This window comes from Mustela putorius, unplaced genomic scaffold, assembly GCF_011764305.1.
Source record: "Mustela putorius furo isolate JIRA1106 unplaced genomic scaffold, ASM1176430v1.1 tig00000145_pilon_pilon_pilon, whole genome shotgun sequence".
Classification (NCBI taxonomy): Eukaryota; Metazoa; Chordata; class Mammalia; order Carnivora; family Mustelidae; genus Mustela; species Mustela putorius.
In genome coordinates this window covers 14,939,663-14,963,966 of record NW_025421294.1, presented here as the reverse complement: position 1 = coordinate 14,963,966, position 24,304 = coordinate 14,939,663, and the positions used below count along the sequence as shown (strand labels likewise).

Sequence of the window (24,304 nt, the reverse complement as noted above, 5' to 3'; positions counted from 1 at the left end):
AGTGATGAGAAGTAGTAACAAGGGCTTGGATTGAGATTCTACTCTAAAGGCAGAGCCAACAAAGCCGCATGGCTAGTCTGGAGCTGACTGAGCCGGAGCCCCAGCATCTGCTGAAAACAAACCCTAGCGCCCTCCTAACTTGATAGTGCCTTCTTACTAACAAAGTCCGAGTGACTTTAACCTCCACAACGAAGCACTCACAGACCACACAGAACATGGAGGACAATTACCTTATGTCTCCATAGGATAAGCTTTGAGTTTACCATTTGCTCAAATTAGTTTGATGTTTTCTTTCGTTCTTTTCTTTTTTCTTTTTTTAAGTCGACTGCATATTTAACAGGCCTTCCTGTTGAAATTACTTCTAAAACATGTCATTATAAAACTCTGGCGTCGACAATTTCCACATCTGTTCATGCGGCAGATGTATGGGTCCGGATTCCTGCTTTAGCAAACATGATCCAGTATGGATAAGTGACTCCCCTGCCATGGGTCAGATCTCTTCGGGGCCTGGGGTCCATCATTCCAAACCTTAATTCTTCACTATGTATAGCTGTCCATTTTGACAGGTGAAGGTATAAAGCCACTGGGCAGACTTGTAGTGAAATTCAGATAACTTATCTTTTAAAATTTTCCTGTTTTCTGTATTATTCTTAAAATCAGGGGCCAGATAGTTCCTGTTCAATCCATTAAGTGGATTCCAAGTCACTGAGACTCTGGAGTACATTTTGTCTTCTTCCTAACTTTAAACAACTAGATGACACTGGTGACTATGCAGCTTGGATGAAATTCCTGCCTGGGAAGCAAGCTGCTCTACCAATTAGTTATTAACTATGTAACTTGGGATAAAATAACCTCCTGAATCTGTCCCTACAGCTGTAAAGGGGAGCTATGAATAATTATAATCTGGGCATAAGGATGAAATGAGATGTCATGGATAAAATTATGACTAAAAATCAGTATACGCTCTGGGAGCTGTATAGGCTCTGCCATGCTCTGACATGGCATTATTTCTTACATTATTTATGCGGGTTTCCCTCTTCTGTTCCTTGAGAACTTCTCAAGTTCGAAGATTTGAATCTTTAAATGTCTTTGTCCTTAACTTCCCCCTGTATCCATCTACTAGGGCTGCCATAACAGAGGACCACAGACTGAGTGTCTTAAAAACAGTATTTATTTTCCCATAGTTCTGGAAACTGGAAATTCAAGATCAAGGTGTCAGCAAGGTTGGTTTCCCCTGAGGCTTCTCCCCTTGACTAGCAGATGGCCTTCTCCTCCCTTTGTGTTCAGATGGTCTTCCTCTCTGTCGGTGTCCTAACCCCTCCTTTAGGGCCAGTCATAACGGTTTAAGGCCCACCTGCATGACCTCACTTACCTCTGTCATGTCTGGGAAAGCCCTATAGCCAAATCTAGTCACATTCTGAGGTACTAGGGATTAAGACATCACCACACTAACTCTGAGGGGACTCAAATTCTCCTGCCTCCGAAAAAAAAAGGTGGAGGTAAGAAAAGTACTAAGGGAAATGAGTGCTGCGCTTCTTTTCTTCCTTAACTATTCTGCTGTGTGACCTTTGGCAAATTACTTTTTCTTCTTCGGCCCACATTTTCTTAATCATTAAAATGAGTGGTTGGGATAATGGATCCCTTATTTCTCTTCCTGCCCTTAACTGAGCAAAGCTAAGTTTTTCCCATAATTTCTCGCATCAAAAAGGGTCTGAGATAGAGCACACCATGAAGTAACTGAAATGAAAACAAAAGAAAAGAAAAGATACCTCCTTTGTGGAATCAACGCATGATGAAGTCTCTAGAAACAGAGGATTAGATCCAACTGCTTGAAAACCTTCTAAGTTGTTTACGCCCTTTCTCTCCGTAAGGCCGTAATTTAAACCAATTTGGTTGGATAAATCAGAAACCCCAAACTGAATTTATCAATATCCCCAAACAAAGTAATCTCATCAAGATTTGGGGCCCAAATTTGCTTTGAGGGAAAGAGTATATGATTTCAAATGAAGGTCTCCTTGAAAGAATTAAGGGGGGGAAAGTTTTAAAAACAAACATACATACACACAGAGAATGTAAAATTAAAACCAGCTTCTGAGCTCATAGGTTAAGCCATTAAAGAGAGGGGAGAAAGAGCTGGGCATGTTTCCTCTCCAGCTGTGTAGCTTCAGGTCCCAGGACACTGTGTACCTCTACAATGTCAACAGCCTCAGCCAATCCGACAGGCAAGCAAAGGCGGACGTGAAAAAACCAACGTGCTCACACAAGAGCAGAAGAAGAGAGAGGGAAGGTAGAGCTCTCCATGGAAAGTGGCCCAACTGCCAAAGTCATCAGAGTAATGGCAGGAACACAGGAAGAAGGTGAAAGACAGTGGATTTCAAACTTCTAGTCTAACAGTCTTGAGCTGAGCAACTCAGGGCAAGTTACTCAATTTTTCATTTGAGAATAGCTTTTAATTTAAGTTCACTGAAAACAAAGGCATCATTTCTTGTTTGTTGTTAATACTACGGTGGCTCAGTGGGTTAAGCCTCTGCCTTCACCTCAGGTCATGTTTTCAGGGTCCTGGGATGGAGCCCCGCATTGGGCTCTCTGCTCAGCGGGGAGCCTGCTTCCCCCTCTCTCTTTGCCTGCCTCTCTGCCTACTTGTGATCTCTCTGTTAAATAAATAAAATCTTAAAAAAAAAAAACTACGATCGTAGAAACACACACAAAAATTCAAACAAAATGGGATTAATTTAACCAGATCCCCAAGCACTGGGATAATATGTGAGGTTTTTTTTTTTTTTTCAAATTATGTTATGGAAGAGTATCTGAAATGTAGAAAGATGTCATAATATATTGTGGGATGGAAAGCAGTACATAAGACAGCATGAAAACTACACTATCCCATTTTAATAAATGGCATATACAGTCTTAAGAAAAAGTTCTAAATGGATATATTCATAAAATTTACAAGGGCTGTCCCTGATTAATTTCACCAAAGCTTATTTGTATTGTCCTCATTTGATTTATTTTGGTAGATTTTTCTATGACCCTCATGCTGTTTTTTTATATTTGGAGGAAAAAAATTCCTACTTAATTTTAAAAATCTCAGTGTCCTACAGTAAACCACATAGAAGAAGCCCTAATTCATTCAACCCCACTTGTGTCTCTGTCTCTGTTTTCTTCCTCTGTAAGGGAAGTCTAGACTAAAATACTCTCTAAGGGAATTCTGACTCTATCACAGAGCTACATTTAATCAAAATCTCAGCAGAATCTTGCTTTGGGTTTATTGAGAAGCTAGGGAATGTCCTGTGGGGTATGGGATGAGAAGGATTCGTTCAAATCCGCGTTAAGAGGAAACCCTCATTGGCATTTTGTTAATTCAATGCAAAGTAGTCTTTTTTGCTAAGAGTGGTGGCCTCCTCCATGGCAAGCGGGCCTTGGATGTACCATGGTATGGAGCCTCTCTGGACGTACTGAGAAGTGAGGCTACCCGGAGTGGGAAGGCTGGAGAGCTTCCAGAACCAGGCAGCGTTCATGCAGAGGAGAGCAGCAAATGGCTGTTCCCTGCGCCTCAACTATTCACGTCTCATAGGAAAGAGGTGTAGGGAAAGGCTTCGCCCTGGGCCTGAATTAAGTGAATTCCAATCTGAACGAGTATCTCGTGTCCCTGGAGGTGGCAGGGATAAAAAAACGATAAATTTAAGGTAGCTTCGCCTAGCAGTTGAGAATGTGGGCTGAGTCAGTTCGAATTTTGGTTCCATCACTGAAGGTATACATGATTTGAGGCAAATTTTCTGATCTAAGTTTTCTCCACAGTGAAATGGGAAGACCAATTTGGAAATCCATCCACCTAACTGAACAGTTCTGAGGATCACATGAAGTAATGAATAAAAACACTCCACATAGGATACAAAAAACATTTGTTATTGCTAGGAGGAGGAGGAGTTGTTGTAGTAATCTAATTTTCCCTCTGTGTTCCAGACTAGAGGCTCCAGAGACAAGTGTCACATTGTCAGGTCCAGAGCCAATGGTCAATACTTGTTTGACCATCAAAAAAGAGCCTTGGGGTGCCTGGGTGGCTCCGTCAGTTAAGCATCTGCCTTCAGCTCAGGTCATGAAACCAAGGTCCTGGGTTAGAGCCCCACATTAGGCTCCCTGCTCAGTGGAGAGTCTACTTCTCCCTCTGTTGCTTTCTATGAATGAATGAATGAATGAATGAATTCTTGGGGGGGAAAAGAGCCAAATGCTATTATTATACTTGATTATGTCATACATGACATTTTCTAATACATAAAGTATTTCACACACTTTTCTGACCTGAAGTGTTAGGTTCCCTAAATAGACTTTAATTCTTCATTTTGCCTTCCCTTATAAATGCCCCTTTTAAAAGGATCTAGGGACTATTACTACCCAAAGATTATTGGGACCATAAACCGCATGGTTTACAGCCAGGGATGAACTTGATAAAATGTGCTTGAAGTGTAACTGTCTTCACCTTCAAAGCGAAAAATGAACTTCAGAATAAATGCTAATAACAGAAATAGCTCAGAAATAACACGAATATAAGCCCAGAGAAAGCTGACAGATGCAGCGGAGGGACTAAAAATCTTTGTGTAAACACACATACACACAAGCATAAAAACATTCCATCTAAATGACCAACCCTCATAGGGAAGCAAAGAAGACCTAGGCACGGCTCCTTCACCAAGCTTTCTAAAAGGTGGGTTTTCTGTACAAATGCAGACTGCCCTATCTAACTGCTGCTAAGAACTCCACTGGCTTGTGGTTTCTATGCAAAGGCAGAAAGGCCTCAGTTTAGATCTTTGTTGGATCCTTGTTCACAAAGTCATAGTGACAGTCTTCTCTATTTGAAGGGAGGCATAAAGTTCTCTTTCTCTTAAATCATTTCTTGGAAGAGAAACAGCGGGTCTATTTGCAAGGAAGAAGTACTCAGGTAAGCCCTGAAACAGGCTGAGAATGGGGTCAGATGTAGTATTTGGAAGAAGGGGAGGAAGAAAGGTCTACGAAGACAGAAGTACAAATGAGGGCCAGGCTCAGTCAACCCCAGTGAGGTCCGGGAGCACAGTGGACTCTGCTCGTTCTGCTGATGTTCTGTCCTGTTTCTCTTGGCTTGTGGATCCTCTCCTGGTTTCTTAGAACCAGGCCTTCTCTCTTAAAAGTTAATATTCAAGAAAGAAAGCTGCCAGTGAAAGGGAGAATGATGTACAAGCACAACTGTATGCATGTTCTGATCATCTTCTAGCTTGATTATTCCTGCAACGCAAGTGTTAAATGCACCCATTCATTCAACAAATATTTAGAGGGCTTAATATGTGCCAAGCAAAGACTAAGTGCTGCAGATTCAGTGGTAACAAAACCCAAACCATCCCTACCTCGTGAGGTGTCCGTGGCACTATTTGGCTTTTGGGGAGGGGTTATTTCCATTGGATGGCAGCCACCACACTTAAAATATGGCAAGAGCAACTGAAAAGAGCTTAGCAGAGCATAGACAGACTTGGAGCTGTTTTCTGTTGGTCTACCTAGACGATTGACCAGTGCAATTTGGTCAATTTGTCAACTTTGTGCCCTTATTAATGGTAGCCTTCTCCAAAAGAGAAATTGTTCGTGCCAGCAAAGGAATCATGGTCTCATTTTAATAATATGCATTTGCATTGATACCAAAGTTCTGCTAAGAAAAGGACATCATTGTTCTATTCCTCTCCTGTATAGAGTCTATTAACCAAACCTACCCTCTGAATGAGAAAAAGGCTGGGATTTTAAGTGTAAAAGGCAACCAAAGACCCTTAAACCCAACACAGATTTGGGCCAGTCCTGCTGAATTTAAACCAACAAGGGCTGCTCTGATTTTCTTCTCACTGCATTCCCTTTGCTTACGACTCTTCTCTAAATTCGGAACACAGTGCAGAGGGCTGACCATGATCTCAGGAAAAAAGAGAAGGCACAATGAAGTCTCATAAGGTCATGTGCACTGACAGGGACTTTGGGGATCATTTAGTTCATGCCGTCATTTGACTGATGAAGAACTGAGAGGGATGATCAGGGTTTGCCCAAAGTCATGCGCAAATTAGAGGTGAGGCCAAGCCTGAACCACAACATGCTGACACTCCATCCAGGGCTGTCTTTCCCTGTGTCAAAAAAGCAAGAGGGCTCCTCTGCTCTACTAGCCAGCAAAACTCTTCCCTCAAAAAATAAAATCTCACTTTATCCCACATATTTCATCATCCAGTGCTTCCAAGGAAAAAAGAGACTTATAATTAAGTCACGAGAAATGTGTCCTTGAATTCCAGATGTCCCAAATAGGGTCCTGAACTATTCTAAAGTCAAGCTCCCCCATCCAGCTTGGAGCGCTGGGTATGTCCTGTATTTCTCTGATGGAATGGGAACGGGGAACTTGGCTCCTTCCAAGTCTGGGAAGCAGACAGGGACAGAGAGTGTGAAGGGGCCTTGGGCAGGAAAACAGTATCTGCTTTTCCACCCAGCACTCATACATGCGTCTGGGCAAAAGCCAGAAGCTAACTCAGACAGCTGGCAAGGCAAAGCATGAACCACTGTTGGGAGGACATACGCTCCGTTGTTGTTCCAATGGTGATCTGATAGGTTTGGCCAGATCATCCCCACTCCTTCCATCCAGTGAACCCTGACCCGATGTTGTGAGCTAACAGGTGAGGACAGCTGGAGGCGATGGGGAAGGGAAAACCACCTGTGGATAGGGAATGATGGCTTTCCTGCCTAGAAAACTAGCTCACCTCTGGAGGGATCAATCCCAGGATCTTGGTTTTTCAACTGCATGACTTTAGTCTACTCTAAAACTCTTGGAGCCTCTATCCAGAGTGCAAAAATGGTGTTTATTTCATTGCGGCTACAGGAGATATGAGTCAAGTGAGGTCATCCACAGAGCCTGTCAATAAATGGTCGCTTAACAGCTCCACTATGCTTAGTCCCAACTTTCTGACCACCGAGAACCCTACAATCTAATTAACAGAAGAAAGCTCCTCGAGAGAAGTTGGTTTCCTATGCATTTATTTATTGGAGAGAGAGTGCAAGCATAAGCAAGCAGGGGTTAGAGCAGAGGGAGAGGGACAAGCAGACTCCGCCCTGAGTGCAGAGATAGAGACAGGGCTCCATCCCGTGGCCCGGAGCTCACGACCTAAGCCAGAAATCAAGGGTCAGAGGCTTAACTGATGAGCGGCCCAGGCACCCCAAGAGAACTTGTTTTTGTAAGTAGACTCCGCATAGAGAGTAGGGCCAAACAAAGAGGCCATGTTGAAGGGCTCATCCCATTCTACTACATGGTGTTTTGGGTCTATTTCAGAGATTGAAATAGACATAGACTGAGTCTGATGAGACAGAAATTTAACAGAAGAGTGTGAAAATAGAAAAGAGCCCATGTCTCTGGGTTATCCCAGGATCTTTCTTTTTTGTTTCTGAAAGGCCTATCTATGGAGAATGGGAGAAAAGGTAAAACAGAGCACTGATTTGAGGTGGGAGTAACTATGGAGCCAGTCAGGCTATTCCTGTTAACATTAATCAGAGGAGGCGATGACATACGCAAACTTCCAGTCCCCTTATGATTAGGAGCAATTGATTTAATCGAAGAGGGGCAGATTTATATCCTAGGGAGACATCCCTACTGGTGTAAACATTCTGTAACTTTTCAAATGTAATAAGCAAAATCAAATGAAATATGTCAACAGGTAAAGAACAGAGGGCCCATTAGGACATGGGGGGTGGTTGTTCTTTTTCAAATTCAGTGGTTTTTGTTTGTTTGTTTTTTGCTTTTTGGTTTTTCGGTGAAGGAGAAGGGGCAGAGGAAAAGCTACTGAACAGGGAGTCGTGAAGAACCTGCCAGAAAATGTATTCATGATCTGTGTCACATTATTTTACAAGTTAATTAGGACTGAAAAACAATCTAGCACAACCGAATAAGAAAAATGCGCTATATTTAGGATAAGGGAAAGTCTCTATATCAAAGACCAAAGGCAGTCTAATGACCTCTAAGAAGCCTAATTTTGAGGAACACTGAAACATAACTGAAGCAAGAAAAAAAAAAAAACAAAAACTTTTACATAACGTTGCATTGATTTTTGTTTTTGAAAACTTGTATTCAAAAAATAGTTTCATAAGTAGCCTCTTTCTACGCCAGACTTTTATCATGTCCTCCCCTTCACAAATTTCCACATTCCAGAATAGCTGAGATTTCATAAATAAATCAGCCTTTACTACTTTGAAGACCTCGGGGTTCAGAGGCCACTTTCAGAGTCACTATCCTCATTTGGGCCTTTCAACAGCCCAGGGAGATAAGCGGAAATATTTTCATTTATAAGCTGACAGTTCTACCACAAAGACTGGAATTCTCTGAGAAAAATCTATTCCTCTAGAATTCCCCCAAATGCCCAGCCAGCTCCAATACAGCTACTAATAGGCAGAGCCCTTTATACATCTGAGGTGCTTTGCTCCTATTTCAGAAAGAGAATTAACCCAGCGGTGCCTGGATGGCTCAGTCAGTTGAGTTTTCGACTCAGGTCATCATCTCAGGGTTGTGTGACTGAGCCCTGTGTCAGGCTCCACACTCGGCTCGGAGTCTGCTTGGGATTCTCTCCCTCTCTCTAACCCCCTCAAATAAATTTTAAAAATCTTTTTTAAAAAGGAAGAAAAGAAAGAGGAATAACCTGGCTGAGAATCGCCACATAGCAGGTCAAAATATAAAGTAACAAATGAACACCCCAGGCACAGCCTGGCTGAGATTTCCATGATCAGACTTCTAAGATGATTTCCATTCCTAACTTTCCCTCCGTCTTTTACTCTGGAATTTCCCTACCAAGATGCCTTACGCAGATAAAGCCGACTGTGGGTGACTTCCTTTCTTTCAATCTCCTAAACGCTAGTCTTCCATCCCCTAACACTTGCTCCCGGCCCCAAGTGACACCTCTTGAAACAAGAAGAAAGCACATAGGTAGGAGCAGAGTTGGACTTGTACCGCCTCCAAGTTCTTGGCTGGTTCTAGCCCCCCGGCTTTGTTGTACTTCATAAGGTCCATTCCCTTCCCCTTGGGAATAAAACCTTCCCAGGGCACCCACAACACTCACAATCATACCTTTCAAACAAGACCACAGCACCCTGACTATATACCCAGGAAAGAACTCTCCAGGCTGTGTTCCTGCCTGAAGATGAGGATTCTGTGAATTCCCAAACATCACATCAACCCAGCCTCCAATGAGGCCAAAATGCATTATCGGCAAGATAATATTTACGGAAATCTAATTACCATTTGCAGAAAGCCAATTCTCTGTGATGCGTCTCCCAGAGAGAATTCTGGAACTCTTGATCCACACCTTCTGAATCTCTGCTGCATGAGCCTCTGGAAGGCAGCAGCTGTTCCAGGACAGGAAACCCTGGGTTTATTTCCAGCTCTGCCCCCAAATTCTCGCTGGCTAACTCTGGATAACTAACTTCACCTCTCTGTGCTTCAGTTTCCTTCAAATGGGCTTTTGCAGAGACTCTGGCAAGAGAATACATATATAGCCATAGAACCCGACTGTTGGATTCTCCCATCCTGCCGTCAGCTTCAAGCAGTAGCATGCAAGAGGGAAACAAGGACTGTAACTATTCTAACCTTCCACCTGCAGAACTGATATGCTACTGTCCGCAAAAGTGTTATTGATATTTATTGAATACAAGAAGAAAGAGACCCATGTTAAGGGATCTGTTGACAGTGTCAGGCAAAATACACTTCCCAGATCCTACCAGGACTACTCAGAGAGTGCAAGAGAGCGGTTAATCAGTTAACAACTGGGGGAAGGGAAAGGCCAAGCAGTTACAGAAAGGCAAAAGAACAGTTAATTAGTTAACAACTGGGGGAAGGGTCTTTCACTCCTATACCATTTGCCTTACTAACACCAAGTAATAGTGATGGTAGAAGCAGAAACACCAAAAAGAATGTGTGTGGGGGGGAGGGGCATGCTTGACTTCAAGCAGGTGTCCAGGTTTCAGACCTGCCTCTAACACGTACTCAGTCTCTGATCCTGGGCAAAGGCATTTGATTTTCCAGGGGGTTGGGGGTTTTTTTTTTTGGTTTTTGTTTTGTTTTGTTTTGGATCTATAAAATGCGGAGGACTATAGTACCTCTCAGTGTTGAGTCAAGGATCAAAACGAGACAATGGAGGTAAGGCACACGGCACAATACCTGCCACAAAATAAACACTCACTAGGCACGAGCTCTTCTTATTAGGAACAATTTTTAATTCATTTATTGATTGAACTGATAACCACGAGACCTCTATGTGCTAGGGACCATGCTAGGCAGTGGAGACGGAGGTGAAGGGCAGCACGAGGTCCTTGCTCTGATCAGCTGAACCAGCCTGAGCTGCGAGCCCACCATTTAGAAGCAAGGGCTAGTATCGAGGTAGACCAGACAGGTCGTGCACGTGGACAACCTGAGAAAGAACAATAAGATGGGAGGGAGGCCTGAAGTCCCTGGCAGAGAAAGCCCCAGCCAATTCTACCAACAGCAGAAACCCTTCTCTCCAAGAAACCACAGGTATAAGAAGGCTTTGATCCCAGGAGGGCAGCAAAAAGAGGTGGCAGGAAAAACAAAAACAAACAAAGCCTTATGGGCAGTGGGGGGGTCGGGTGGAGGGACAAATTGTGGCAGAGGAAGAGGGTGGTGTCCAGGGAGGCAAAGATAGCCAGCAAGAAAGACTGCCCCCATCAGTCCTCAGATTCTAGTGACATTTTAGCTACTGGGTGGGGCAGTCTTCACAGAAAGGAATACAGCAAAGCTAGAAAACTTAATTCTAATGCCACAATCTTAACATTTAAAAAATATGCCGGAATTGACAGTAGGAGATATATGTCACATTTAGATCTTTCACAACATCCTATATGTGTATATCTGTATCCATATTTTAATGTTTTTCATTATACCTAGGAAGATTATTTCAGCCTTTACATTAGGAAGATAAGTATAATCATCTATAGACCCACAAACATGCAAAAATAATTGACTCTAAAATAGGACCCTTGTTCACAGAAATACAACACAAAGCCTGAAGAAAAACCTATAAATGGATTCCTTGCCCCCAAAGACCAATACCCACCCCAAGCCCCCACCATGCTCCTCTTCTCCCTCCCCACCCCAGCCCCCCTGCAACAATATAACTACAAGGTAGCCTGACTTGAAGAAATTCACAACCACTGTCCATTCTTGTCACAGCTGCTGGAGACACACAGCCCCAGCTTCAAGGCAGAGACAGCTATGCAGCACCACGCCCCATGCACAGAGAGAAAGGATGGAAGCCGCGCTGAAAATGAAGGAAGCACCCCAGGGAAGAGCATCCAGACAAGAACAAAAGGGAAACCCTTGCAAACCTGGCCCCAGGATTAGGGCACAGCCCCATTTATGGGGGCTTTGAAGGCAAGTTCTCAATCAGGGCTAAATTTCTGTAGCCCTCCTGCAAGGTGGCCTCAGGGATACCTATAAGGATGGGCGTGGCCCCCAATGCCAAGCATACACTGAGTCCTTAAGAAGAACCTTGCAGTCTTCAGACTAGAAAGAAAAAAATAAATAAATGACCTTTTCTCTGCTTATCCCAAACAGGAGAACTGGCAAATGTACATAGAGGTAAGGCAAGCAAGCAGCCTGCTAAACACATGGAACACCATGAGAGCTGGGGTTCATCCCCCCTCACTGAGGGAAAGAGTGTCAAAATTGAGCTTTTGTCCCATTTTTTTTTCCTTTTCTTTTCTCTTTTTTTTTTTTTTTTTTTTTTTTAATGATCCCGTCCACAGCTCTCTGCAAAGACAACTGGTCCAGACAAAGTAACATCATCGTAAAAGATCCACAATGTTTCTTCAATAAGGTAAAGTCAATGATACCGTACAGTGATAAAGGAGGATATGTTTACACCTGACACCTTCCCCTGGCAAAAGGATCCCTACCCACCCCACCACTCTTTCTCCTAAGCAGTGTTTATTCCCTAAGACCAGGTGGATGGCAGTGAGGGGTGGGGTGCCCTTGTGTGGGGTGAAGCTCAGGTGCGTGAAAAAGATAGCATGCTTCAATGAAAGCAAAACCACTTGGGAATAGAGGGCACTGGAGCCAAGAACAGCTTCCACCTGCCTACAGAGAGGTAGGGTCCTGCGTTGGCAATCTCGAGCACACAGGGCGTTCTAAACACAGCAGGGCAAGTGCAAGCAGACTCGTGCCCACAGCAAAATCTGGTGGATCCGGGCAAACTGACTGTAGTAGCAGGTACAGCTCTGCCCTAGGGCAGCTGCAGAGCCTCCCAGGGGCCAGTTGATCACTTCCTTTGTTCGCCTTGCAAAGATGGAGTAGCCACCCATTCCCCCACTATACACACACACACACACACACACACACACACACACACACACACACACACACACACACACATTCACTACAGACAAAGCACAACCATACTGCTTCATGCTAGAACAAATGTCAGTGTTTTCTGTTATTATTATTTTGCCCCCCCCCACCACCACCCCCCTCTTTTTTTGGTAATGCCCATCCCAGCCTGTTGTCTGCCCCTTCCATTCAGGGGCATCATTTCAACGCATCCCAAAGAAGCCCTGAGCCGGGGTGCGGCGTTGTGTCCCTAAGAGGGACTCTGGTGAAGATGCGGCTTCTGTACCTGATAACAGCACATCCCCTCTCCACCCCGCCCTAGGCTCTCGCCCAGGGCATTTGACATCCGCCCGCAGCGGGTGGCTCGCTCTTGCACACAATGGCAGTTGGACGTGCAAGGCACACAGCGTGCGCCTACGACCCCAAAACTAAAATCTGCTCTTAAAACTCAGCCTTTTCTTGGGCTGAGGAGGGGTGGAAATGACATGAAAAATGTACAATGCATTGGGGGGGGGGCAGTTGGTCGATTCCCGCTACAGCCACATTAGTTGTCCAGCCCGGAATATGACGTACCGAAATATGAACGGGGTGAATACAGGCAAGAAGGGGACAAGGTAAAAACCCAAGGTCCAGATACCCTACCACCCTCGCGGCGCGGGAGGCAAAGCCACCGGGTTGGAGCTAGGAGAGGGGCGCGGTCCTGCTCCCAGGCACCCCTGGGGAAAGGTGTCATCTCTCCATACCCCGCCTGGCCAAAAGGAACCTAAAACAAAAAGCACACCCTGCCTGGGGCAGCGCACACTGACATCCCGGGAGGCGCGGGGGTCCAGGGAGGGCCCCAAGCCCTGTGTTATTTGGAAACTACCGGCTGGGGGGGAAAGAGGAGACGTAATCCAAAGTTCTCCGCGCCACTCTTTGGGTTTCCTCTTTGTTTTGTTTTCCCCAAACGCCAGGGTCGCTCCGTCTGGGTGGCGCCCGGCGCGCCGGCTGGACTGACCGCCGCTCTCCACCCCCGGGACCCCGGGTCCCCGTCCCTCCCCGGGGACCGGACCAGGGAAGCCGGCGGGATCCAGGGCGCCCCGCCCGCGGCGCAGCTAGCAGCGAGCGAGCGAAAGACGCAGGCGGCGGCGCCCGGCGCCCCACTCACCGTGATCCGCGGGATGTTCTTCTTGCCTTGGTAAGACATGGTGGCGGCGGTGGCTGCAGCAGCTGCCTCCCTCCCTCCTTCGTCTGCTCCTGCTCCTGCTCCTGCTCCTGCCTGCCCGCGCCTTCCTCAGCGCGCAGCGCCGGAGATCAGGTGGAGCAAGTGGTGCGCTGGCCGCAGCCGCCGCCTCCTCTCGCCTCCGCCCCCCTCCCGGGCTCCCGCGGCGGCTGCCAGAGACAATAGTAAATCTCCCCGGTCCCCCCTTTCACCCCCGACCCCCCCGCCACACACACCCTCCTCCACTCGCGTTCACGCCCGGGCCTTTTTTTTTTTTTTTTTTTTGCCGTGCCAGCTGGGACCCCGTAAGACCAGAATGGCTGCTCCGCGACTCCTCCCTCTTCTCTCTTAACCCTATTGATTTTCCTCTTTGCATCTGCCTCACCCACTTTTTCTTCTTCTCCCTTTTTTTTGTGACTTACGAGTGCTGCGGAGCCAGCCGGCCCACAGCCACCAGGGGGCGCGAGGGACTTTTCGGGGCGGGGATGCTGCAGTCCCGGGTGGAGGAGGAGGAGCGCGAGCGTCGCGCCCCTGGCCTCGCGGGCCGAGCCCCGGGAAGCGCCCACGCCCGCGGCCAGCCCGCGGCTCCGGTTTCCCACCCTCCCGACCCGCATTTCGGGCGGGGGAGGGCTCCCGACTGTCCTCCCGGAGCCCGCTCCCCTCCGCCTCCACGCGGGCTGCGGGCGGCAGCGCTGTCTTTGTTACAGCGCAGGGCGGCACGCCGCCTCTGCCGGCCGCTGCGCGTGTAAACCCGCCGCGGAGGCCGCAAGCAAAACCTAGACCTGCTCGCCCTGGGTGCCGCCCGGCCGGCCCGCGGCTCTCCTGAGATCCTGGCGCTGCGTGTCGGAAAATGTGGAAGACACGGGCCTTGCTTGCTCTCACCGGCTTGAAAGGGACTCCGTGTCAGTTACCGGCCACTGTTCTCTGTATGAAATAGTGTCGAAATAATACGTTGTACAGGGACTCCGCTGCCTGGCGCTCAGAATCGGTGAGCGTGCATTGATGCTGCTCTGTGAGTCAAGAGTAGAAAACACCTGTGGTTGAAAAGCCCCGGCACATTGCTGGTGTGCAGCCATGGATGTGTGAGGAGCACTACTGTTGCTTCCTCTGGGCAGTGAACCGTGGGCACTGCTGAAAATCCCGAGTTTACTTTAGACAGAGCGGAGAGTCCAAAGTCAGTGTGTCATTGGGAGCAAACACATGGCCTTTTAGTACTGGAATATACTGTCCTTTGGCTACTCACTAAAATGAAATGGCCAAGGAAGACCTATTTGGAGGGGCTTTTGCGTGTGAGGGTTACCTGGTGGTCCTGGTGCAGGAGATCCCTCAGGTCTCCTTGAAAATTATTCCAAACATGCCATCTAAATAACAAAAATGGCTCACTTTGCAAAAATTGTAAAAGCCCTTTTTGACGATGAGTCTCACACCATCCCCACTCCCCAGTTGTCATTGCTAATGGCCTACTAAGTATTCTGTAGGTGTCACTATGCACAACTAGGTCTGTGTTAAGAATCTTAAATTCATATTTCTGTAAGGCAGGCCACTGACCACAGTTCTAGCCATCTTTGCATTAAATTGAAGGCCTTTTCTGCAGTAGAGGAACTATATAAAGCATCCACCAGAATAGGAACAGAATACTCCAGCTTGGGCTTTCCAAAACCCTAAAATGAACCACCCTGGGCACATACTGGAAAGAGGGCTAAGCTCCCTGAAACACTCCTTCCTCTCAAGTGAGTTAATCCAAGCTTCTAGTTATTCATGGGTAAGTAGACCGAAAGCAGTCTTCCCAGGAAAAGTCCACAGCGACCTCCACTTTATTTCTGCGATACTCTGGCTAGAAGGATGAATGTCAGGCCAAGTCACCTCCCTGTACTCTTTTGCAAAGCCTGAGCAGGGTTTAGGGCCAGAGTCACGCCCCAAACATTTTGCTTTGTTCTTATGCTGAGACCACTAGCCAAGAGTTGTGAAATTACAAAGCATTCTGGGGATTGGCATGCAAATGAGCAGGATTATATTTAGAACAGGGTAAAAAGAGAATTGACTACATACTATGAAACCCCGCAGAGCTCTCTCTGTATCTTTCCCAAAGATGTGTCCCAAACTTGCTGGAAGGGATCTTGCAAGTTCTTAAGAAAAGCAAAATATATGTAGGGATATTTACAATCCTAAAAAAAATACCACTGCCTTTTTTTCTTTTTTAATACTATGGGTTTCTTTCCCTTTCTTGCACCCTATTTAGGTCCTCTGTTCCTGTCATTATAATCCAGAATACTCTCTACTAAATAGATTTCTACCATGCTTTTTATCGTGTGTGTGTGTGTGTGTGTGTGTGTGTGTGTGTGTGTGTTGTTTCAAATTAGAAGACTTGGGGCTAAACTCTTTGAGGTCAGGTTTGCATGCTAGAGGCCATGGAGAATAGGACTCATGATGTATTTCTCCAGATCGGACTCCAGTGTCAAGCCATGCACAGGAATGCATAATAACCAGCTAATCGGTTCAAGCTGTTGCCACAATCAGAAATGTACGACAAACACTATTTTTTCCCCTCTTTTGTCCCCTCAATCATCTTTTTCTTTCTTAAATAAAAAGAAAGCGTCCAAGATGAGTTTGAAGGAAAAAGCCTTCTTTGGCTGGGCCTTTCTTTGAAAAAGAAAGGCAGCCATCAACACAGGATGCCTCTGTGTCTGGCCAAGAGAGTGAGAAGTGAAATCAGCACGGATGTTTTCCACAGTAGAATGACTCTGAATGGTTTTCCTTGGATACACAGCAGTGCTTGGCTTTAGGTATCTCAGGAAACTATGAGAAAGGGAAAGGAGACATAGAGAGATTTAATTTATGGACCCAAAGAAACTTAATTTTGGCCACCAAACCTACCACATTGGTATACTTCCACACCTCAATCAAAGCTACTTTATTCTAGTTGCTCTGGCCAAAGGCGTGGCATCAACCTTGACCATGACTCCTCTCCTTCAATCCATCCAATTTACACTCCATATCCAATCTTTCAGGAAATGTTATTGGTTCTGTTTCTTAACTATATCCAGATTGATGAAGTTAATTCATGTATTGAAACCCACAAAACAGAGGTGGCTCCAGTTACTGGGACCATGTCACAAATCTAAACCCAAGTCAGGCTCCACTTACCAGAAACCTAACAGATGTGAATCACAATCTTCCAACTTAGCTTAGCTAGCTCATTTTACCCTAAAAAGTAGGACCTGCTAGTATTATAAGGAAATCCCTCACCAACCATGCCCTGTTGCTTCTTCTAACTCTGTAAAACTCTCTCTTGCCCCAAATCTCTCAGAAAGTGTGCTCCAATACTTGTGAAGTACTGAACTCCCTCAATTGTTTGCCCTTCAATAAAGGACATCAAACTGTTACGAAGTTGTACTCAACAATATGACCTTTTAATCTGCAAAGCTTATTCCTGTGCCTGACGCCATCACATCTCAACGTGGACTGTTGCAATAACCACCTCACTGGGTCTCTCTATCCTTCATTCATTCAGTCTCACAATATTCACACAATATTTACCTTGTGCTTACTACATACTATTAGTTTGCAGGTGCTAGTGTTATAAGAGGTGAATAACAATAACAATGCCCCAGATCCCATGAAGTTTACCTTTATACCCTTATTCAAAAATAAGGTACTTGGTGCCCTTCCATGTCTGCTCTATCTTCATGGTACTTTTCACCATACGTATAGTCAACTATCATTGAGTATTATCTTTCTCCCTATCATTGGAATGTAAGCTTCTTGAGGGCAGAGAATGTGATGGTTTTATTTATAGCTGTATCCTTAGTGTGGGAAAGAGGGCTCTGCCCATAGAAATTGCTCAATAATTATTAGGTGAGTGACTATACGAATTTTTTAAATTGTGTCTGAAGAAAAAGGAAGTACCTGGAATAAGCATGTTCCTACAACTAAAGGGTATGTGATAGAATCTAGATTTTAGAATATCTATATTTGGGGCACCTGGATCTCTCAGTTGGTAAGCTTCTGCTTTCAGTTCAGGGTGTGAGCCCAGAGTCATGGGATCAAGAACCCACATTAGGCTCCCTGCTCAGCCAGGAGTCTTCTTCTCCCTCTTCCTCTGTCCCTACCCCTGCTTGTGAGCTCTCTCTCTCTCAAATAAAAGATAAAATCTTTTGTTTTAATATCTAGGGGTGCCTGGGTAGCTCAGTGGCTCAGGTCACAATCTCAGGGTCCTGGGATCAAGCCCCACATCGGGCTCTCTGCTCAGTGAGGAGCCTGCTTCCCCCTCTCTTTCTTTGCCTGCCTCTCTACCTACTTGTGATCTCTGTCAAATAAGTAAATAAAATCTTTTTTAAAAAAACTCTTTTTAAAAAAAAATTAAAAATAAATAAATAAATAAAAAGAATATCTATTTTTGCTTCTCTAAGACTTCTTAGCATTTCCTGATTTCAGATTTCACAGCAGGTGAATTTAGGCAGGTAAGGAAATCCCTTTGCTAATATGATAGAGTCACAAAATTCTAAGGCGACATATGGGCCAAAGAAAAACTCAGTAGAATAGATTTGGTACCTGAGCACTGATTAGAGAGCTATGACTTTGAAAGGAGCTGCCATCAAAGTGTAAGAGAACACTGGCAGCCTTGTGTTAATTTAAAGAATTAAAAAACGATTGATACTGGGTTTTGAGGGAAAGTAGGGACCAAGAATGGTACGTTATTTAAGGATCTGGATTTGGAAATAGAGGGACCTTGGTCCATATTTACTTATTTATTTACTTTTATTTATTGAGCACATACTGTGGGCAGCTAGACATTAGGAATTCAAATATTTGAATAAAACAGACAAAAATCCATGCCCTCTTGAAGCTTACTAAAAATTTTAGGAAAGGGACAAGTAAAGGGTTAAAAATGAGAATACATGATGTTTAAAATGGCGGGAAGTACACTGAGGATAAATAAACCAGGAGTGGGAAGGTGAAAGTCATTCTGTTGTCTTGAATTTGGGCTGGAATTTTACATACAGAGACCACAGAAGGTCAGGTGAGATGATGATAGCTTGATGATGGTAGCATGGACCAAATGGTAACAGTAGAAGCAGGGAGAAATGGTCACATACTAGATATATCTCAAGGTAAAGCCAACAGTATTTGCTGATGGACTTGACCAGGGTGTGAGAAAAAAAAGGAACTGCAAATTACACTAAATTTGTTGACCTAAGCAACTCAAAGGATGAAGGTGTACCTCAATGTGACAGGGGAAAATGTCAGAGGAATGGGATTGAGGGGGAAGATCAGGAATACATCTGTGGATATTCCTATTGAATACTGAAATTAAGGGGCACCTGGGTGGCTCAGTCACTTAAGCATCTGCCTCTGGCTGGGGTCATAATCTCAGAGTCCTGGGATGGAGGCCATAACAGGCTCTCTTCTGAGTGGGGAATCTGCTTCTCCCTCTTCCGATACCCCTCCTACCCTCTCATGCTCGAATACACACTCTCTCTCTATCTATCTATCTCTCAAAAAAATCAGAAATAAAGTCTTAATGGATTAAAGCCTCTGCCTTTGGCTCAGGTCATGATCTCAGGGTCCTGGGATCGAGGCCTGCATCAGGCTCTCTGCTCAGCGGAGAGCCTGCTTCCCTCTCTCTCTGCCTGCCTTTCTGCCTACTTGTGATCTCTCTCTCTGTCAAATAAATAAATAAAATCTTTTTTTAAAAAAATTTTTAATAAAAATAAAAATATATATATATATAGAAGCAAAATGTTACACAAGCAGGTGGATATTCAAGATTGGAAATCTAAGGGATGATCTAGCCAGACACAAATTTGGGAGTTGACAGCCTCTAGGTATTACTTAACAATGCTGGAGGAGATGAGCAAGGAAGTGAGTGGAGGTACAGGGCAGACAGCTTTGTGGTAAGTAAGCATCCTGAGGGGAAATGAGCAGCCAGGAAAAGGAGTGGAGACGGTGATCAGAGAGACAGAAGGTACACCATGTGAGCACGATGTTCTGAAGGTCAAGAAACTAAATTAGTTCAAAAAGAAGAATGTACTCACTTTGTTAAATGCTGCTGAAAGTTGAAGGAAGATGAGAAAGGAGAATTAATTAGTGCTGAGGGCCTTCACCTGAGCACCTGTAAAATGAGTATCTTAACCGCTACCTCACAGTAGTTTTTTAGGGGGGCATATATTTAATTATTCAAGTCATAATTCCCGAGTACCTACTGTGTGTGTGTGCATGGTGCCGTCCTAATGAAGTCATGGGGGTGAAAACTGATTGGAGTGTTTCCAAGAGACAATCAAATTGGAAATTGGAGACATCTGAGATAGACACATCTTTCAAGGGATTTTATTGTAAATGGGGACAAGGAAATGGCAGAGAGAGGGAAATCTCATGTGAGAAATAAGACCATGGTGGTAGGTCTACACGGCTGACTCTGTATAAGAGGTGGGGACAAGAGCCCTATCATCTGTGAATGGGCAACACAGGTGACATCAGGAGGGTGGATGGATATAAGTTCCCCGTTGACACTGATACCCAGAGACTTGAGTCCAAGTAATAAATGCTGAGGCCAAGTAATAAATGGACTCCTGGTCCAGTTCAGGCTTACCTTTGGCCCACCAGCTTTACAGATCAACCTACTGGTCATTTTCACAAACCTCAATTGATTAATTGTAATGGACAAAAATGGCAATTAGCATACCTCCACACTGGTTTCCTAGCCTGTGGGACAACAGCAATCAAGTTGAAAGATCAAGAAGAAGGCTCTAAAACTGTTTCCCGCCTTTACCCCAAGATGTTAAATCAAGATAGCAAATTAAAAATTTTCTGCAACCTGAGAGAATGACCTTAAAGACCAAAATGCTATGGGGGTGATAATCCCCATTACATCGTTATTTAAGTCATTTCTCTGGATACTACAAAAGCCAGACAAATCCTAATGCACAACTCAATCAATTAAGAGCCGAAATTGAGAGTGTTCTGACACTCTCCTAGAGCATACTGTCATGGCCTCAAGTACATGGTACACAGCCACTGAACTACCCAAGAAGTTCTTTTCCATCCCTGCCAGCAAAGCAAAGCAAACCAGCTTGCATGCAGCTGAAATAGATGACAGCACACAGGAAGAGTCTTGAGCAGGGCTCTAATTGCCCTTCCCTCCGTTATAACGCAGTCTGACAAGATCTTAAAGAACATCCTATTGTACACTCTTTGGATGACATCATGCAAAACTGATGAGATGAGTGAGAAGTGACAAGTATGTTGAGGCTTTGGTAAGACGCATGAGCTCTAGAGGGTACATAAAGGACACATGAACTTTAGAGAGTTAGCACCCCCTCAAAATAAATAAATAAATCTTAGGGGGGAAATAAAGAAAAAAGATGAACACATACTCTGGGTATGGATATGCCTCTGCTGCTGCCGGAGCCTCAGTTCAACACTAAGGAGTCTTTGAGGCATTGGCATGGGTTCCATAACATCACATCAGACCAAAGGTCTATTTAATAGCAAGTTAGATGTATGAAAGGTCGTATGACTGCAGGATCCAGTAGTTCTATCAAATACTCCCTATCTAGAAGCTGCCATCCTAAATGTGGGGGAACAATCTAGTGAAGGCACAGTCTACAGAAGCACGAATTCTGGGATGATTCCTTGCAAGGATAAGGCACCATTCTCCAGGATGCACTATCATTTTAAATCAGTGCCCTTTATCAAGTACGTAATGTCCCAAAAATAAGACTACATGAGTCCAAGAACCAAAGGGAAGAAGCAAGAGTGACCCCTCTGATCATCACTCCCAGGGACCCACATGGGAAATGCCTGTTTCACATCCCTGCAACTCTGGGCTATTTCCTATCTTTTCACCAAAGGGGAAACGTTTTCCACCAGGGGGCAGAGCAAAAGTCCTAGTGAACTCCGAGTTACCGCTGCTATAGGGCACTCAGGTCTCCCTAGGCCCACGGGACTAAAGGAAGCAAGGAAGACAATCAGCAACCTCATAGGATTATCAGATTATCCAGAGGAGGTAAGGTCCATGCTGTTACACAGTGGAGGCAGGAAAGAGTGTGTATGACACCCTTGCAGTGCACGTGGGTTCTTTTAGGAACTACCTTGCCCAGTCTTGATAGTAAATAGACAAGTACCTCAGCCATAACCTGACAAGGGCGTGATGATCTGCGTCCATGTCCCAATGCCAATAAACCACCAGGACCAGTGAAGACGTTAGCTAAGAATGAGGAGAATCTAGAATGACTAGTAGAAGACCATAATGAGTATCACTCAGGCTCTAAGACCAGCTGTGGGAAAAAGGCCCTGACACACCCCACCCCCGAAAAAAAAAGAGGCACACCCAGATTCTAGAGTTGGGGATCCCAAGCCTTACACAAAAATGTCAATGTAAACAGTGTAACAAGGTGTCTGTAGTAGACACTTGGAAGGTCTACCCAGACACCTCCCTCCCCACCCACTGCCCCCTTCAGGATTGAAGGAGGACTCTATCCTGCAGGTGCTCTCAACCTTCAGCGCAATCAGTTCTTTCTGGAAACTGCCCTTGTCTCAGGTAGCCCAATCCCCACCCCAAGGGCAGCCTGATCCAGTAAGTGGTTAATGTGAGCGCATAAGGGCCTGGCCTCCTCACCACAAAAGGGTAACAACTCCTAAGCCTATCAGGTCAGTTAAAGCCTTTTAGACCACATCACAGCTCAACAATTCCCCAATTGTACCCAACAATTCCCCCTCCCTTCCCATGTGCAGATGCTGATCCCTAATAAATCCCTGCATATTATTCTTCCAGAATCTGTGTCCCAGAAAACCCAATGTGCAAAGTCAGGCTGGTATTAAATGAATGTATATGTGGGATAATATTGTTTTACTTAGCCAATATTTTAAAAGGTACAGATGTGGGGCGCTTGGGTGGCTCAGTGGGTTAAAGCCTCTGCCTTCGGCTCAGGTCATGATCCCAGGGTCCTGGGATCAAGCCCAGCAATAAAATCTTAAAAAAAAAAAAAAAACAAACAAAAAAGGTACAGATATCACACTCAAACTTAGATATCTTTAAAAAACTGGAAAACTTGGGGAGCACCTGGGTGGCTCAGTCACTTGAGCCTCTGACTCTTGGTTTCAACTCAAGTCAAGTCAGGGTCCTGGGACTGAGCCTCACGGTGGGCTCCGTACTCAGTGGGAGTCGGCTTGAAGATATTCTCCCTCTCCCTCTGCCCTCCTCTCACTCTCATGTTCTCTCTCTCAAATAAGTAAATAAATCTTTTTTTAAAAAATTGGAAAACTTGGTCATTCTGGGCTCCCCGATGCACAATGGTGCCCATCAGCTAGAGTAAAAAACGAGCTGCTTTTTGGATAAAACACGTACTCTCCCCTTAGCTATATCTGCTGCTTCCTTTTCCTTGAAGAAGGGCTGGCTGATGTTTATTTATGCCACCTGCTTGGTGTATAGTCATGTGAATTTCTGACATCAGATCATTTGGAGATTCTTTTTTTTTTTTTTTTTAAGATTTTTAAGATTTTTTAAAATTTATTTATTTGTTAGAGAGAGAGAGCAAGAGCACAGGCAGACAGAGTGGTAAGCAGAGGCAGAGGGAGAAGCAGGCTCCCTGCCGAGCAAGTAGCCCAATGTGGGACTTGATCTCAGGATGCTGGGATCATGACCTCAGCCGAAGGCAGCCGCTCCACCAACTGAGCCACCCAGGCGTCCCTCATTTGGAGATTCTTGACTTATTTAGGCATTAAAGAGTAGGGGCTTCTGTGTCTCAAAGATGAGGGTTATTTTTTCCCAAAGCAATCTTTGGTGACTGTTCAGAATTGAGAGAGCAGTGAGTTCTCTCCAGGGAACTACCTCCTTCCCCAGGCCACTCCCACTCCAGCCCCAGTGCACCCTAAACCACAAGATTGAATCCTGGAACTACAGACCATGTGTTAAAAGCCTGTGTGAGAACCTGACTGGAGCTGTGGGACTCTGTGGCTAAGTGCAGTCAGTTTCACCCTTGGACTGAAAGGAAACACACGGGACTAGATTCAGAACCCGTCCCACCCTCCTACCCCGTGGAGCACAGAAGCTCCCTCCCAGATGACAGATGTGAGACTCACTCTAGGATGGAGGCTCACAATAGCAAGCCAGCCCCTAAATGCAAGGTGGCCACTCCAGCTTATATTTTCCAGGTTTCCCCAATCTCTCCAGGAAGGGACTTTGGCTGCATGTCTTTTGGGGTTTTTTTTCCCCCTCTGGTTTCCTATAGTCAGTCACAGCAAATGTTCCAGGGCTGTGGGGCCTCATCAGCCTCTGGCTCCACACCTTTGCAGAGAAGGAGGAATGGCAGAAACATGTGCCTAAGGGTCTAGTCACAGGTATCCATGGGCAAATTTCCGAAGGGGCCACTGAACGAAAAAGAGCCTCCTCTTGCATATCCCTGGTATGTCAATAAATGTGCACTTCTTTGTTGGACTGGGCACTTCAGTGCTCCAATCCCAAGTGAAACCCTGGATTTCTGACCTCAGGACACCCGGGATCAATTGGTGACCTGGGCCCAATCAGAGTGCTTGGTCAGTTTTGAAGGTCCCCGTAGTCCATTTTTCACTGAAGACGTGAATACAGCAGCAAAAACCAGAGACTGAAATAGAGAAATGCTGTTCGATTTTCCAAATTCATCTCAGATTGGTTGACTTTAGAATTAACAGCGTGAAAACTTTCTGAGCTTTACTTGCTTCATCTATAAAATGGGTCAGTAGAATAATGGAGGAAA

At 45.2% G+C, this 24,304-nt stretch overlaps 1 protein-coding gene across 2 annotated transcripts in view; it reads right to left on the bottom strand.

Moving 5' to 3' along the window:
• The window catches only part of DPYSL3 (dihydropyrimidinase like 3), a 109,279-nt gene that overhangs the window by 47,625 nt on the left and 37,350 nt on the right, over positions 1 to 24,304 (bottom strand). Inside the window, exon 1 of one of the 2 annotated variants that reach the window (XM_004744677.3) lies at positions 13,518 to 13,794. The exons of the other annotated variant lie outside the window; for it this stretch is intronic. Within the exon in view, the coding sequence (XP_004744734.1) occupies positions 13,518 to 13,556 (39 nt within the window). The 5' untranslated portion in view covers positions 13,557 to 13,794. Of the gene's footprint in view, positions 1 to 13,517; positions 13,795 to 24,304 lie in introns of those variants that run through there. 2 annotated transcript variants of the gene reach the window in all.